The sequence below is a fragment of the Alligator mississippiensis genome, chromosome 1 (genome assembly GCF_030867095.1).
Source record: "Alligator mississippiensis isolate rAllMis1 chromosome 1, rAllMis1, whole genome shotgun sequence".
NCBI lineage: Eukaryota > Metazoa > Chordata > Crocodylia > Alligatoridae > Alligator > Alligator mississippiensis.
In genome coordinates this window covers 242,948,834-242,965,603 of record NC_081824.1, presented here as the reverse complement: position 1 = coordinate 242,965,603, position 16,770 = coordinate 242,948,834, and the positions used below count along the sequence as shown (strand labels likewise).

At 50.6% G+C, this 16,770-nt stretch overlaps 2 protein-coding genes across 3 annotated transcripts in view; one reads left to right on the top strand and one right to left on the bottom strand.

Moving 5' to 3' along the window:
- The first annotated feature begins 2,399 nt into the window (after positions 1-2,399).
- Positions 2,400-15,744, top strand: CNPY3 (canopy FGF signaling regulator 3). The gene is made up of 6 exons (XM_006263100.4): positions 2,400-2,594; positions 10,051-10,174; positions 12,279-12,375; positions 13,416-13,538; positions 13,822-13,939; positions 14,181-15,744. The coding sequence occupies exons 1-6, from the start codon at positions 2,480-2,482 to the stop codon at positions 14,414-14,416; spliced, it is 813 nt and encodes a 270-aa protein (XP_006263162.1). The 5' UTR covers positions 2,400-2,479; the 3' UTR covers positions 14,417-15,744.
- Positions 13,837-16,770, bottom strand: part of PEX6 (peroxisomal biogenesis factor 6) — a 48,360-nt gene continuing 45,426 nt past the window's right edge. For both annotated transcript variants that reach the window (XR_009458980.1, XR_009458981.1), the window contains exon 19: positions 13,837-13,920. The gene's annotated coding sequence lies outside the window, so the exon portion shown is untranslated. The remainder of the gene's footprint in view (positions 13,921-16,770) is intronic.

The window sequence follows — 16,770 nt, the reverse complement described above, 5'->3', positions numbered from 1 at the left end:
CTTTCAGAATCCACTCTCTGCCCCTGTGTAACACAGGCCTATTTATTGTTTAAGGGACAATGCCCACTCAGAAATGCTCTAAGCCTCCCTTAGAAGGGAGGCCAGCAACTGGGTAAGCAGCAACTTATTCCTTGGTACTATTCAAAATAACAGGGATTAGAGTGAGGTCATAGTTTTAAAACAAGTGCACGAAGTTGGGGGGACGGGGGGACTGAGCACAGCACACTGGATAGCGCCTGCTCGCTCTCAAACAAGTCCAAGGAACCAGTGGACACTGCCTAGTGAAACTGCCTGGAGATGGGATCTCACAAGTGAAAGGAAAGTTTCCCAGAAGATCCTGGGGCCCCTCTTGGCCACAGCCTCCTTCCTGGTAAGATAGATGGCCTGGCTCCTGTGTAAACACAGGATACTGGACAAGGCAGACCTACAGTTTGACCTAGTAAATGGCTGTTCTTGTGCCTGTGTTCTCAGGTACTTTTTGGGCCCTGACTGAAGTTCAGACTGAAGTAGCCACAGAGGGTCTGGACATGTTCATTTTAAATGCTGCAAATACTGCTCCAATTTTGAAAGCTTCAACTAGAATGCTTCAGTTTTGTGCAAATATGTAAGATACCCCTTGTTTTCCTTGCCAAGTGCTTCAAAATACCCACAAAGGCACACAGCAGCAGTGCTCTTCAGATCTTCCTGCATGCCTCTTGGCCTCCTGAGGGCAGCCAAGTGCTGTGGAGGAGAGCATGTGTTTGCTGTCTACCTCAAGGGAAGGGAAAGCAGAGCACTGTGGGATAAAAGGACTGAATCCCTTACTGCACTGTGGTGGAGGGTGTAGACATTTCAGAAAGTGCTTTGGACATATTTGAAATGCTTCATTAGGCATGAACATCTGCATCCTTGCCGTTTGTGTCACTTCAGACACTCGGCGCACTTCAAATAGCACACCTGCTCATGGTGAGAGAATTGGTGGCTAGAGTATGCTTGTGGGGAGGCCAGGTGAGCATATGTGAAGTGAGGTATGGGCAGGGCACAGTTAGGGCAAAAGATGAAGGGTGGAAATGCGAAAGGATACAAGGGGCATAAATGGCAGAGCCTCAAGCCCTTCAGCCACTCAGCAACTACCTACAGCTTGAAAAAGCTACACCTAGGGAAACATGGAGATTTTACATAAATGAAACACCAGTGTGATGGCATATTTTATTAATGAAATTTGCATAAATAACATCAATCACTATATCTGCAAAATAACTGCACTGAATGTCACTCAAGTCCCAGTACCCTCAGAGCCTGCCCAGATAACATCCACCCCTGCCCCAGACTCTGCTAAGATTTTTCACCTAAAAAAGCCTTTTGGTATATACAAACCTGCAGAAATGAGGTAAGAAAGGATGCTGCTGCTTCTGTAATGAATTCACTTCAGACAAAAGGGTAGGGCGCAGGGGTGGGCAAAATGTGGCCCCAGGGCTAGATGCAGCCCACTAGGCCATTCTATCTGGCCTGCGGGGCCCCAAAAAAATTTAGAAAATTAATATTCATCTGCCCCTGGCTGTCTATCATGCAGCCCTTGATGGCTTGCCAAAACTCAGTAAGCAGGCCTCTGCCCAAAATAATTGCCCACCCTGGGATAGGGAGAGGAAATTCACCCCAAGACATCTTTGCTTCTGCCATCAACTGCTTAACATGGGAAAACGGCTAAATGAGCCAAGTAACGAGGGGGGGGGGGGAGGGTAAGATAGGCAGGTCCTAAGCCCATCTGTTAACCAATCGCCTGGGCCTTGGAGCCTCACCCGCTCCAGGGAGCTTCTGCTCCGATCACTTGGCTCAGAGCAGGCCTCACGTTACAGCACCCTAGTCCCACTGCTTAGGTTGTCCCCACCGAAAGGCTCCATGGACAGGGGGAAGGGACGGCCCGGCAACAGCGGGCTCCTAATCGCGTTTTCTCCAATGAAGGCGGAGCCGGCCACAGCGAGGCCCACCCCGAAGCTGCCAACGCTCCCCGCAGCTACTCGTCACCGCGTCAAGCTTTGCGCAACCGGGCCCGGAGGTTTCCCAGCCTCAGGCTAACACGTGGGGGTGGGAGTTTCCGCATCCTCCTGCCCGGCGGTGGCTTTGGGCAGGGACTAGACAGCAGGCAAGAGAGCCCCGCAACGGGAGCGGGAAGATCGCGGCTCTCTCCCCGCCCCACTCTGCACCACATGCGGCCGCTCCTGCCACGTGGTCAACAAGGGTCGTGGCGCACCGCAGCCTACTGCAGTGCGGAAGAGTCAAAACACCCGCTTCCGCGGCTGGCTGCGGTGAGAGGCGGCGCCTATTGGTCAGTCGGGCTGCTGCGGCGGTTCCCTCGGCCACTCAAGCTGCTCGGGTTGGGCGCGGCTGCGGGTTGCTACAGTTTCGCAGGGGTGATGAGGGAGAGGCGAGTGCCGGAAGTGTGTGTCCGGAAGTGAAGGAAGCGGAGCGTGGCGCCTGCCGCTAGCCTCCCCTTGCTACCATGGCCGCGCCGGCCGCTCCAGTCCTCGTGCTGCTGCTGGCGCTGAGCCGGGCCCTGGGGGGCCGCGCGGCCGCCGACGACACCGACTGGGTCCGGCTGCCCAGCAAGTGCGAGGGTGAGCGCGGGGAGCAGGGGTCGGGCTCTCGCCCGAGGGCCGCGATTCTGGGCCACGAGCCGGACCCGGAAGCTTCGCGGGGCCCCGGCCTGAGCTGCGGGCAGCAGAGGGGCCCCTGGCGCTGCTGTGCGAGGGGCGGGGGCAGCCTCCCCGCGAGCTCTAGGCAGGGCAGCGCGAGGGTGGTGCGAGCACCTAGTGGGGAGCAAGATCCTGTGGACCACAGCAAAGCATCGACACCAGTGGTGCTAGTGGGGGGGATGAGTGGACAGGGAGGACGTGCCTAAGAAAGGCCTGAGGGCGTGGTCTTCTATGGAACAGGTGTGTTCATGCAGGTAAGACATTTGAGAGAAGGCCCAGCAGTGAGAAGTGGATGCTATTCATAGTCTGCAAGTAGTAAGAGTAGAAATAAAAGTCATGAATATGCATGAAACCAAATGGTATGAAATAGCTTGGGAGTTGGACTGCTGGAGAACTGACCTATTGGGCTACACCTTTGAATGCCCTGGCCAGACTCTGAGCTGTCTGACCAACAGGACAGGGAGTAAGACCTTGCTTGCACAGTAACTAGGATAAGAGTGTGTGCTGCGCCATGATTAAACTTTAGTGGATGGGAAATTTCTGCATCTCAAGTATTCTTTCTCTCAACAACTCACTGGTTCCCTGATCCAAGCATTTGGGATAACACCTTGGGTCTAAAAAAGCTTGAAACCCCCTGACTTAGAGGGGCAGCTGGGGATTTAGATCCAGCCTTGACCCCTTCCCCCCTGCACCCATGAGTGTTTCTGGAGAGCACAGGGCTCAGGCCTGGGACACTGATCTCCTTCACCTTGGGCCTTCTGGCCTTCTTCCTTCTAGTGCCTATCCCTGTGCTTTGCACCAGCTGCACTTCCTGTGGTGGGGTGTGAGGGGGGAGGGCAGAGTAAAAAAAGGGAACTGCTACTGCTGGCTCCAGTGAGCCTGTCTGATGCTGTCTGACAGTAGGAACTAAGAGAGGAGCCAGGGGGAGAAATTGATGTCTGGAAAACCTGATGCCTAAAAAAGGTGACTGAACCTGACAAGGATGGGAAACATAGGGATAAGGGACTTTGGTGATCAGAGAAGGGTCATCGGGAGAGGAGAAAGTCCAAACATGAGGCTCAGTGATATAAAGGTAGGTGAACTGCTTGCTATGGGTGCTGAAGCAGACCCTGAACTCTCAGGAGTTTGTGTGACCTGATAAGCAGTTGCACAAGAATTCAGTGATTTCTCATACCACAGCCCTTTGAACTGATGCAAATGTGAAAGCACCACCCCTGTATCAGTAGAACTTTATTTGGGGTCACACAATTCTGGAGCAGGAGTTCTGCATGCATCTGCCCATCCTGATGTGTATTGTGCTGGCCTCCAAAACATCCCCATGCTGCTTTTACATCCTCCCTTTTCCTGGCAATTCTGTTTACCTGTATGGTTTCTGCTGCCCTGGGGTCATGGCAACTGGATGTTGGCTCCCTGTTTGAATGCTGGCCTGTGGCATCCTGCTTTCTGTTCAAGTGAGTGCTACCCACTAGCTTTTCAGTTGCTTTCTCATTGTGCCTGCAGTTGGAGTCATGCTGAGATCCTAGATCTTCTAAAACTATGGCTGAAGCAAAGTTGCAGCTTAAAACTCCCCCAAAACACCTGCAACCAGGAGGTATATCACAGTAGGGACCAGTAGGATTCTGTGCCATGCCATGCAGAGGTGAAGGACTTAAAGCAGGTCTACAAGCAGACAGGATGTTTACTTCTGGCAGGGCCCTGAATGAGCTGGCTCATATTGCAAGGAGCTGGACTGGGTCATGGCAGGAGATGCCAAAATTGACCCATATTTTGTGACCGATGTCAGGAAGGAACTAGGTAAATTTGTGCTCATGGATTAGAGGTGTCCTTTCATGGAAAAGTTCTCAACAATCTGCCTCCCAAGGGCTAAGTTGGGCACCCATACAGCAAACCTACAGACTCACTTCTCTACAAGTCTTCACTAGCCAGCCTCCTGCCACCAGCGATATTCAAACTTCAAGTATGAAGAGCACGGTAAACATGTATGCCTTTGCATTAGTTCATACTACACATCTAAATGTGGTCAACAGAATTTTTTTTATTGGCAGTAGTCTGTGCAGTCAAAAGGATTTTTCTTTACAGTGGCTTGCTTGAGCACTAAACCCTCTGGCATGGTTGCAGTGGCATACTGGAGCAGCATTGTCAAATTTGTCAACCCAGAAAAGGCATTTTCCTTTATTTTTTCTCTAGCTCTGCAAGTATTTTTCACATTAGTAGTTTTGGTTTCTCTGGCAGAGCCATGCCTCCCCAAAGATTTAAAAACCATTCTGAACAGTCTCATGAATGAGAAGCTACAGGTGCTAATACTCCTGCATACTGTTGCTAAAAATTGGCATTAATAGTGCATCACACTTTCAGCACCTTTGTGGAGGTAAAAAGGTGCTTCAGTCAAGCCCTGACACTGGAGGGCAGCACTGCCATCTCCATATTTCATGAATATGTTGCTCTGCTCTGGCACTCGCACTCTGTTTCTTTCCCTGCTTCCACCCCCTCTCCAGGCACTACCATTGCGAACAGTAATGCATATCTAGCAGAATCTCCATTTGTCTCCCAAAGCAGGTATTTTTTTTGCTGTTTCATCATACAGCAGGGGAACATTATCTTTTGCAGAGACTGCTCCAAGCCTGGAAGAATTAGTGCTGAGCATATAGCAAGCCAAGTCACCAGAGCCATGTGAAAGTCCCAAGGCAGGCCACAGTAGGCTAGAGGTGGAACCATACCCCAAGGACCTCTCATGCATCCCAGGGCTAAATGTGCCTGACAAAGCGGCAGGCAACCTCCAAGTCTAAACCAGCAGTTCTCAACCTTTTTTGTGCCAGGACCCATTTGTAAACATCAATGCCCAGTCTCACCCTAGTAAATAGTCTAAGTAGAAAACAGCCCCTTGGTCCTGCTGGTGCCCCTCATACCCAACCACAGCCCATCAGTATTGGGGAGGGGGCACGTGCCCCCCAGATGTGTGAACCCACAGCTGGCACGGGGCTGCAACCTGGCTGGACCAGCACAGGCAGGAGCCGCCTCCATGGCCCAATAGGCAGAACTCTTTGCAGGAGGGCCAAGCAGGGCAGTGAGACTCATTGCTGCCACTGCTGCTAGAGCTCCCATGCCAGCCACGCTGCCAGCAGTATGAGGAGTAATGGATGGGAGAGAGGGGCCGCACTGCCCTTGCCATTTCCTGCCACCAGCCACTTGTGTGCCAGGCCACAGTTCTACCCTGCTGCCATGGCCCAGCTGCCTCTGCTGCTCCCCTTAGGCAATGGCTGTACCCTGGAGAGGAGGTGGGGTGGCTGGCAGCGTGACCTGTGCCCCTCCCTGCTCCCCCTGACAGGTCATCTATGCCTGTTTGAGGCACAGTTCTGCTTATACATTCATGACTGTGATGGGTACCCAAAACCAGGATCCTTTAGCCAAAATCCCATTTGTTCTTCCCTCATGTAGATGCACACGGCCATCCTGACTGTGCCCCAGTAGTTGTCATCTAGGAGAAAGCAATCTTAAACTCCTCAGATGATAGGCAAATCTCATCAAAACCTTCATCCTTTCTTCTTGCAGAAGTTTCATATTAGACAGTGTACAGTCAAAGTCTGAAGTTCAAGCTGCTTGGTTACCTGGTCTTAAAGCAAGCTTTAGCCATCTGGCTTTTAATTTCCCTAAGATGCCAGGTAAACAACCATGTAATAACCAGTACCTGTTTTCAGGAGCTGTTGCTGCCCCATAATATAAGATTAACATGCACTTGTGACAGAACCAATGCAATAGAGGGATTCTGATGTGGCATGTACCCAACAGTGGGGTACCAAAAACACTTCTGTTGAGTGTTTCCACTTCTCAGCATCTGTGCACTGAAGATACAACTCATCCATGTGGGGGTTGCTATAGCTTGCGAGTGTGCAATGCCATTTCTAGTAGAGAGAGTTTGTGGAATGGGAGGAAACGAATCCTAGGACTCTTGGCAGGTGACCCCTTGGTGGTCTCCCATAGGTGTAAATCTGAGATTCTTGTGTTTCTGTTCTAGGAATTGCAATAATACTACATTTTACAGCAGCCCACAGGGTAGTTAGCAGGCACCATGAATTTGAATGAAAACCTTACTTAGAGTTCCAAAGATAAATAATGTATTGGATCGTATTTCTCTCCTGACTTCCAGTGAATAAGGCCTGTCCCATTATCTGCTCAGAAATACTCTGGAAGTCCTTGGAGCAGGCAACAGTCTGGATAGCAGTCGCCTTTTCCCCACTCTCAGTTCTGAAGGCTGCCCATCGTGCATCCTGTCTTTGGCAATCCCTCGCAGTTGAGAGCGATTGTCTTCCATGATTGTTTTATATGCATGTCTAAAGATGGCTGATGAGGCCTATCCGGAATTGACAAACACTACTGCAGCTCGGACATGTGTTTCTGTATGGGGTGGGTGGCGCTGGATTCTTGATTTGCTCTGTGACGCATTGTTTCTGCCATTCCCACTTTTCCATCTGTTGTAGTCATGAGGTTGCAAAGTACCGAGATCCCTGCAGCAGACTCGTCCTCCATTTGGGGCACTCCTGGATGATAGTCTCCCACAAGTTGACATCAATGTTCCATGTTCTTAAGTTGACCTTGAGCGTGTCCCTGAAGCACTTTCTCTGCCCTCCTCTTGAGCGTACACCTTAGCTGAGCTGGGAGAATAAAACTTGCTTCAAGAGTCTGAAGTTGGACATCTGGATGACATGGCCAGCCCAACAAAGTTGATAATGAATGATCATCGCTTCAATACTCATGGTTGCTTACAGGAGGACACTTACGTTGGTGCATCTCTCTTCCCACTGGATTCAAAGGACCTTCTGCAGGCAACGTTGATGATACTTCAACAACTTTAGATGTTTCCTGTACATTGTCCTTGTCTCAGCTCTGTACAGCAAGTGGATATCACGACTGCTTGATATAAATCATGAGCTTGGTCTCGGATCTAATGTCTGTCTTCGAACACCCATTTCTTCAGACGTCCAAAGGCTGCATTTGCATGTGTGAGGTGATGTTGGATTTCTTCGTCGTGTCAGCCTTCTGGGAGAGCTGGCTTCTGAGGTACAGGAAATCAACATTCTCCAGAGTTTCACCATATATCTGGATTACCTGAGCTGGGGACTGTTCATTAGAAACTTGTTGGTGAAGGACCTTAGTCATCTTAAAGTTAAGCATCAGTCCTGTTTTCTTGTAGGCCTCAGTAAAGACGTCAATGACTGCCTGAAGGTCTGCTTCCGAGTAAGCACACACTTCACTACAGCATCATCGGCATACTGGACCTCAGTGATTGAGGTCAGGGTGGTCTTGGTTTTGGCTCAGAGTTGGCTGAGGTTAAACAGTTCAGTAGTTGAACTCCACTCTGGCTGGAAGCTTGTTGGTGGTCAGATGTAACCTGTATACCACTAGTGTTGCGTACACAAATGCTGTGTGCATTTCCGAATTTCCTCCCTTTTTTCCCCGCTTCCATCCCCACCCCCAAATTTCAGGGTATACATATCTGATAGGTTCTTCACTTATGACACTGTTAATTTGCTGTAATATCCTGTCAATGTTGGCACGTTGCTATGAAAAATGCAGTTAAACTGTCTTTGGAAGATTACAACAGTTAATGCTTTTACTTCTCCCCACATTCCAAATCTTAAGAAATGTACTTATTCTGTGCACATGTGTAGTTTACTGTGCCATCCTAACCATGTGTTCACCACTTACAGCCAATCTTACAACTACAGGTTAAATATCGGCCACCTTCTCCTTCTTTACTGGCTCAGGCCAGGCCAACGTCTGCCATGCTCTTTATTCACAGGCCATTGTTCTCATGTGTTCTCTACGTTTGTTGCTGCATTTCTGCTTCTTAGTGGCAGGCTACATGGGTTGAGTGCAGACTTCAGCTACCTTTTGCTGTGCACAGTGGTACATCATGGCAATTATCTCACAACTAGCCAATTGCCTGACAAGAGTGAGGGGGGTCGGGGAGCAGGTGGGGATGGAGCCCAGTGTGCTACTGCGGCCCCCACCCCCAGCAGCAGGGGGGAGAGGAGAAGCAGGCCTGGCCCAAATGTGAGTGAGGACTGGGCCCAAGAGTGGGGAGAAGCCGGGCCACCACAGCGGAGTGGGGGGGGGAAGCAGGGGGACGGGAGGACCGGGCTTGGGGCCGACGCGGGGAGAAGGAGTGGGACCAGGCTGAGAGGAAGGAGGCCCACTCCTTCCCTCCCCCCACTGCTGCCGCATGGGGCCGGGCCTCCTGCTCCCCCCTCACCGCTGAGGCAGGACGGCTTCTCCTCCACTCAGGCCCAGTCCCATTCCCTCCTCCCCACCCCCCTGCCCACCGTCAGCCCCCAAGCTTGCTCCTCCCATCCCCCCCTCCCCCCCCCCCCCCGCCACTGCTAGGTCAGCCTGGGCCCCCTGCTCCCCCCCACCATGGCAGCCCAGCTTCTCCCCATCCTCAGGCTTGGTCCTCCCCTGTATCAAGCCCAGGCCCACTCCTCCCCTCCCCACACTGTTGCCACCATGGCTGTGTGCCTGCTATTCCACCCACCACCACTACCTCATCCTGCTGTTGGGCCCTGAAGGTAGCAGCAACAATGGAAGTGGGGAGGGGCAGGCCAAGGCCAGAGCCAGTGGCCTGCCCCCCATGGTATCCCGACCCCGCTCCCCCCTGTGCCACTGCCACCATCACCTGCAAGAAGTAAGGGCAGGGGAGGGCAGGGCCAGCTTCAGTGGCCTTGCACTCCCCTCTCCCTCATTTGGCCTCGGGCCCCCTGTTCCATCTGCTCCATTGCCCCCACCTCCAGGGAGCAGGATGAGGGGAGGCAAGGCCAGCTCCCCCCACTCCATCCCCTGTGTCCCTGCTATTATGGTGGCGCTCCACTGCCACCAGCTCCTGTTCAAACACTTGTTTGCACTCTGATTGGCTGACTGCGAATAAAGCATTACAGACAGATTTAGGCTTTTATAATATTAGAATGCCTGGGAAGAAGCAAAGGGTTATGGGATATCCATCCCACAGGTGGTGATGCATAATTTGGGGGATTCCCCCTATGTTGAGGTAACAGCTGGCTGTGTATTTGGATGTAGTTGTGTCAAAGCAACTTCTAATTCAGTGTTTGTGCTCCAAAGGAGCTCTGTCTTTGGTTTTCCATGGAGGTTTTTTGCCTATTAAATAGAAGATATATTCTCAGAAACCAAACTGCATAAAGATGATTTAATTACCAGTGTGCATAATACAGTCACCTGCCTACACAATGCCTTAGTCCTGCCTTAAATACACATGGTCCTTTGGTGAAAGGATCACACATGGTCCTTTGGTGAAAGGATCACACATGGTCCTCAAGTGAAATCCATCCAGGTCTGCTAATCTACCTGTGTTTTCTCTTCTCTTCCCCAGTATGTAAGTATGTGGCAGTAGAGTTGAAATCTGCTTTTGAGGAAACTGGGAAGACAAAGGAAGTGATTGACACAAAGTACGGCTTCCTGGATGGAAGAGGGTCTGCAGTCAAGTATACACAATCGTAAGTGAAACAGCTTCTGACATCTGTCCGCTGGTTGCCTTGCTGCTTCCTTGAGCTATTAAATTGCTTCACAGAGCTCACTTCCAGAGGAGTGAGGTCTTCCCCTTGTTTTTGGCAACAAAGACTTCCTCCCCCTTTTCCAGAGTTACTATTGCTGTTAAGATGTGTTTGACATGTGGCCAATGACAGAATTAGAGTGGTCCCTCTGTCAGGTGCTGCTGCTCCATTGCTTGTCAGAACTTACAGATCTAAAGCTAACGACAGGGGTTTATCTGAGTGTAGCTGTTCTGCATGGTCCCCAGGCTCTGCAGTGAAACTGACTGGGGCTCTGCAGCTTTTTGCGCCAGCTTCTCTTCACTGTTCTAGGAGGTTTTGTTACTCAAACTCATAACTTGTTCCAGAGGTCCTGGCTTGCTCTGCTAGTAAATTCCATGTATTTACCCTATCCCAACCTTTCAGATTCTTAGTGCATGCTAGATTTGCATGGATAACTTGTCATGCCATTGTGGAAGCTGTTAGCTATTAGACTGTAGGGGGTTCTGTTAGTGAAGGAGGAAGCAGTTGCAGCAGAAGACACTGATTCTGTTCCATTTAGTTCATATTTTCTAGCCCCCACAGTTGTAGAGGAAGAGCTTTCTAAAACCAGAGCTGAGATTCTGAAGCATGGCTCCATGGTGAGTTTAACTCCTGAAGAATCCATGGGGTCTCAACTGCAGCCCTCAGGCTAACAAGCAAGGCTAGAAAAATCTCAGGATTCAAGGTGGAGCCCTTGAGACATGAACAGAAAAAGAGACTTGCCAAGGCATTCTCTGAGAACTACTCAGCTTCAGAATTAGCTGCCCCCATCCATGGCGTGCCAGACCCTGGCTTTGAGCTCCTGCTCACACTGCCAAAGCTGTCTCTTTCTGCAGCTTTTTGGGAAGCAACATCTGGGTAAATCAGTGGATAGCACCTAAGCAGCTGTAACTTCACGATCACAAGGCAACCTGTGTTCCAGGCAGAGTACACACTTCAGTTAATGCAATACGGTAATTTTGTTCTAAACATTGTGTTTTTCCAGAGATCCAGTCAATTCAAATCTAATCACTTGAGTTTCAGGATTATTGCCTGCCCCTGACACCCCCCATGGCCACTTCTATGGTTGTACTACCATACAATTAATTCCTTTACATGTTTTACTCCACTGCTGCTGTGAGAAAATGCTGATCCAAAGAGATGATACTGAGTGCAGCAGAGCAGCAATGCTGCCTTACATATACAGTAAGTTCAGCATACACAAAGTACACCTACTTTTTCTTTGTGCTTGCCCTGTGTTACAAGCAGCAAGAGCAGGTGAATGGCTTTAGACAGAAGTGTGATATTTGGTCCCTTAACTTAGGGGAAGGACCTAGAGTATAAGACTGCTGCATGTCTTTGAATTGTGAGTATTTTGGTTGCAAAGATGATCATTCAAGCCTGAGCAAAGCAACTGAGGCAATTTGCACTCTGGGGCTTCAGGCAGGCAGTTTCACAATTCTGCTTGGTGCTTTCCCAAGAAGTAGTACAGTGAAGTGGACAGGTAATGCACAGGTTGACTCCTGTGGTTCCAAATGTTGAGGCAAGAATAGAACTACTTGTATGCAGTGTCTGCTGCTGCTGCAGAAAGCCCCAAGTGACTGGTGCTGACTGCATGAGATAGGAACCCAGAAAATGGAGGCTGTGGTGGGAGTAGCAGGGACACTCTGTGCAGCACCTCCTTTGCTGTTCCCAGGAACCTCACATAAGATAGTGATAAACCTTTGCAGGTCCCAGGAGGCTTTGAGAAAGAAGACTGTTTGTTTGCAGTACCCATATAGGGGATGGGGTAATATGGTGAGCAGAGCTGTGGTGGTGAGAACAGCAGCATTTGGAGGAAGAGGGTCCCACCTTTACTGGACCCCTGCTTAGGAAGATTGGAGCCAGGCCCAGCACCATGTCAGAAATGTGAGCAGTGGGAAGAAGGACACTGCCCCAAGCCTTTCATTTTGTATGTTGATTTCTAACCTGCTGGTTTTGTCCTCCAGCTAGTATTTGTCTAACCCAAAGGCCTGTAGCTCTTTTCACCGGTTTCCTTTTATCTGTGCAGGGATGTCCGGCTAATCGAAGTGACAGAGAACATCTGTAAACGGTTGCTGGACTACAACTTGCACAAAGAGAGAAGTGGAAGCAATCGATTTGCAAAGGTTTGCCACATCTCTCATCCCCTTCCTCCCTAGTGTTTGCATGGAAGAAACATTACCTCTTCTCCCAGCACTTGATTAATAGAGGGCATCTGAGCTTATGTCCCTGGCCATCTGCTGAGAAATAAGTTTCCCCAGGTACAGGACTTGGGTCCAGCTGAGGCTGCCTTGTTCCTCTCCCTCACTCGCATCCTTAATTAAATTTTCCCTCCATCCCACTCCTTGGTCAAAGGCTCTCTAGACAAGAGCACTTCACACCCAACCATCTGCATAGTGGGAAGCCATCATGGAGGAGCTGTGGCAGAGGTGCTCAGAGTAGAGGGGCAATCCACCCCCCCCACACCATTTATCAGTGAGCTTGTGTAAGAGGCCCATGCAGAGCAGTTCTTGTGCTCTTATTGGGATTGGGGGCAAGCAGGTAATTGTCCTAAAAATATAGCTGGGAGTATTCCCAGCCCAGTTAAATCTTCATTTCATCAAAGGTGAGCTCAGGATCTGCACTGATCCATGCGTGTAGTCCCCTGGCAGCTTACGCAGCTTCTGAGAAAACAGATCTCCCTCTGAAGAGGGCCATGGCTCAGCTCTTGCAATGCGTACACAGCAGGGGGAGATCTGCTTCTGAGAGCTGGGACCTGGTCAAGTTTGGATTCAGCAGTATGCTCGTAAACATGCTCACAAAAAGAGCATGTTTGTTGGCATGCATGGAAGTGCCAGTGGGACATGCTGCTTCCTGTGCCATTCTTTACTACAGTACTGGGCCTTGCAAAGGGCAGGTGCTTAGCAATGGATAACCACCAACGCTGTACCCAGGGCATGGTGCATGGGCCACAGCCCAGACACAGCTGGAGCCCAAGGGTCTTGGGCACTGAGAAGATCTTGGCAGATGGCCTAGAAGCCTACTGAAGGTGCAGGTAGCACTGCTTGCTGACCTGGCTCTCATGGGTGCTCTCAGCAGCACTGGACACTGCTTGATCACAGAGCCTGTGCACCACCTCTTCTTGCTCATCTAAAAGCTCTTCATCTTGGTTACTCTTTCCCTTCAGGGAATGTCAGAAACCTTTGAAACGCTGCACAACCTGGTACACAAAGGGGTAAAGGTGGTGATGGACATTCCCTACGAGCTGTGGAATGAGACCTCTGCAGAAGTAGCTGACCTCAAGAAACAGGTACTGTGCGAGTGCTAGCAACCAGTCACTGCTTGTTTGGGGTGGAGTGCAGCAATGGCCAATAGGTGTGGAGTTCAGCGTGACCCAGCACTTCAGATGCTGAGCTAAAAGATCAGAGAAAGCTCCCTCAGACTGGAGCATGGTGTCCTGTTCAAAGTGTTTGCCACAGTGCATGAACTATTCATTTTTGTAAAGCTTGTCCTTTCTGGGGCCCTGTGTCCTCTTAGCATGTACATGTCTAGGGTTGTCCTTGGAACTGGGCTTTGCTCTCTCTCTGCTCCAGTGTGATGTGCTGGTGGAGGAGTATGAAGATGTGATTGAAGACTGGTACAGACATCACCAGAAAGAAGACCTCTCCCAGTTTCTCTGTGCAGACCATGTGCTGAAAGGGAAAGATACAAGTGAGTTTGACTTTGGCAGATGCAATGGGGAGTTGACTTTTCAGTGGGGGCAGACTGAGTGCCTCAGCATTGGGGTAACACGTGTGAGAGAAGAGTGAATGGAAGGTGCTGCCTCTTAGCCTGGCATCTAGAGGCAGTTGGTGAGATGGACAAAGAACCAGCGGGGGTTAGGGGATCAGCATGGGGAGGGGGAGCCCCATGGTCTCACTGCTCCCTTCTCTCATTCACACCATCCCTGCAGGTTGTCTGACAGAACAGTGGACTGACAAGAAGGGGGACACAGCAAATGCAGGGCAGAAGAAGACCAAGAAGAAAGGTGGCAAAAACAAGGAGACAGCAGAGAAAAAAAAGAGGAACAGGAAGGAGGAGCCCACGGGGGCAGACAGCCACCTGGAACCAGGCACCCATGGGACCCCCAAGGACAGGGGCATCCAGGAGAAGGCTCCTCTTTCACACAGCTCAGCTGATGAGCTGTAGGCTTTCCACAGCTGGGGCTGCCCACTGTAGGGACTGCAACAGCCAGACATCTTGCAGGATGGCCACCCCTCCATTACAAAACAGTGAATTAAATAGGGATCTAATGGGTTCTTCTGTGGGTAGCAATCTGCTCCTAATGGGCTGAGATCTCAGCCAGTTAAGTTATGTTGCCACTGGTCAGCTCATCGTCTGAATATGAGTTGTGTAAAGAGAGGGCAGGCAGGAAGTAGCTTCCTTGTGGGACCATATTAAGTTGCCCACATACTCCATAGACCTTCAGCAGCTGAGACCTGCTGCCCTCTTCTTTTTCCCTTCTGCCTCCCTTTGCCTAGCCTTGCCATACTGAAGAGGTTCTGGAGTCAGGAGAAAGGAGGGTTGGTTTGTTCACATCCTTTGCCTGCTCCAAGATGGCTTGGCAGCAGCTTGGCAGATGAGCAGCCTGCAGGTGGGCTCATGCTCTGCACTTCATGGAAGCTGAGCTAACCCTGCCCTCCCTGGCACCAGCCAGGCCTAGAGAGCCTATTAGGGTGGCACAGGGTAGAGAACTAGCTACTCTGCAAGGGCCTTGCCTTAAGAGAACAGCTGCAGTCACCATCCCATTCAGAACATTGCCCCAGCAGTGTAGCAGCTCTTGATCCCTACTACAGAAAGCACCCTTCACCCTGCTGCCAGACATCTGCAGTCAATAGTGACCTTACATATTGGGTTAGTCTTTATACTGACTCTCAACACCCCACCCCTGCTGACAACAGCTTCTCACTTCCCCGGAAGAGGCTTTCTTATATTATGCAGGTCTTCCTGCCTGCTGGGCTTTACCTCCTCTTAAATAAAGGGACAGCAAGTGCTGAGGGAGTGGGAGCCTGCAACAGCCCACAAAATACTAACGTGGATGCTGGCAGCAAAATTAACTCTTTCTGTGAAGATTTTCCCTTGTTGCAAGAGGATCCAGCTTGTGTGCCAGCACAAAGACTCATCAAAGCTCTGTCCTGTCAAATGTGTTGGACCCTGAGTGGGAGTGGGATCAGGCCTGACTCAGTCCAGCTGGACTCACCTGCAAGCCCTGTCACAGGTCACTGGCTCATCCTTTGGCCTGTTGAGATGGCTGTTTTGGTAGGAATGGGCATGTTCCAAAGTGCTCTGTACTCTCACAGCCATAAGACCTGTGGCAGCATATTCCCTGGCACTGGAGGATGCAGCAAGTCTTTGCTTTTCAGCCAGAGGGCAGCTGTGGACCTCGCCTGTCTCCTGGGGCCATCTTTGGCCATATTATCATGAGTCTCATGATATCTGCTGTTTTCTTTAAAGCTTCCACTCCTGTTGTTGTGCAATTGTGAGTCTCAGGTTTGTTTTTTACTAAATGAGGGCTGTTGCTGGCCTTCACCGTGGAAGGGAAGAGTTTGAAATGTGACCAGGAGTTTACTCTAAAAAACAGAAAGCAAGTGAAATCCCAGACATGTTTTCTTAAGATCTCAAAAATCAGCTTGAACATGATGAGGGCTGGGGGCTGCCTGTGCACAGGGATATAGACACCCCAAGAGGCACTGGCAAGCTGAAGAGTGTACCACTTGTAGCAAGGCTCCCTTCCCCAGGGACCCCTCTTCTCTGGAATATCCTGTGACCTACAGAGTGACTCCAAAAATACATTGGGCAATGCAGCTGGCAAGGGAACGGACAAATGAGCTTTGTCATGACCCAAGGCAGCAGGGGATTAAGTGAACAAAGGTAGTTCCAGCAATTACAGCTTGTTGACCCTAGAAGCTGGATTTGGCATTTGTCATCTAGTAACTCTAGTTAAACTGCCCTGATCTGAAAAGCTATGCTGTGATCACCTGCCACAGGTCTCATAATTTCCCTTCCCCAGAGAGCTCTCCCGTCCTCTGATTTTTCTCTGGTTGAATCATGTAGCTCCCCTTTTCCTGCTGAATTCCTCTCTACATAGGATTTGCCCATGGCAGGGCATCCCACATGTGTACCTGTATGCTCCAGTCCCCTGATGAGGCTACAGCTGGGATGCCCTTGGGCAGCCAGTGAAGTAAGGTTGGGAGGATGGGGCACTGAGCTTTCATGCCTGGAGAAGTGTGTGCTTTTGTGCATGTGTATCTCCCACCGCTGGGAGACCAGAAAGGGCCTGGGCCTGGAAATCACCAAGAAGGGAAGAGCCCCCCCCAGCTTCCAGTGGTATGTGTGGGGATGCTGACATCTGTGTAAGAGGAGATTGTTTCACAGTTGTCACTTCGCTGACAGCTGCTGTTCCCTCTGAAGCGTCTGTAGGCCTCATACCGGGAGGAGGTGCACCCTTCTGCCCTCAGCTGCCTGGGATATCAGAGCTGTATAGCGGGGCCCCGGCTGCAGAC

What these genes read in the sequence shown, in the direction of transcription:
- CNPY3 (XM_006263100.4), top strand. Translation starts at nt 2,480, where the DNA reads ATGGCCGCGCCGGCCGCTCCAGTCCTCGTGCTGCTGCTGGCGCTGAGC. An exon ending in GCTGCCCAGCAAGTGCGAGG is followed by an intron (nt 2,595 to 10,050) that starts GTGAGCGCGGGG and finishes TCTCTTCCCCAG; the next exon opens with TATGTAAGTATGTGGCAGTA. An exon ending in GAAGCAATCGATTTGCAAAG is followed by an intron (nt 12,376 to 13,415) that starts GTTTGCCACATC and finishes CTTTCCCTTCAG; the next exon opens with GGAATGTCAGAAACCTTTGA.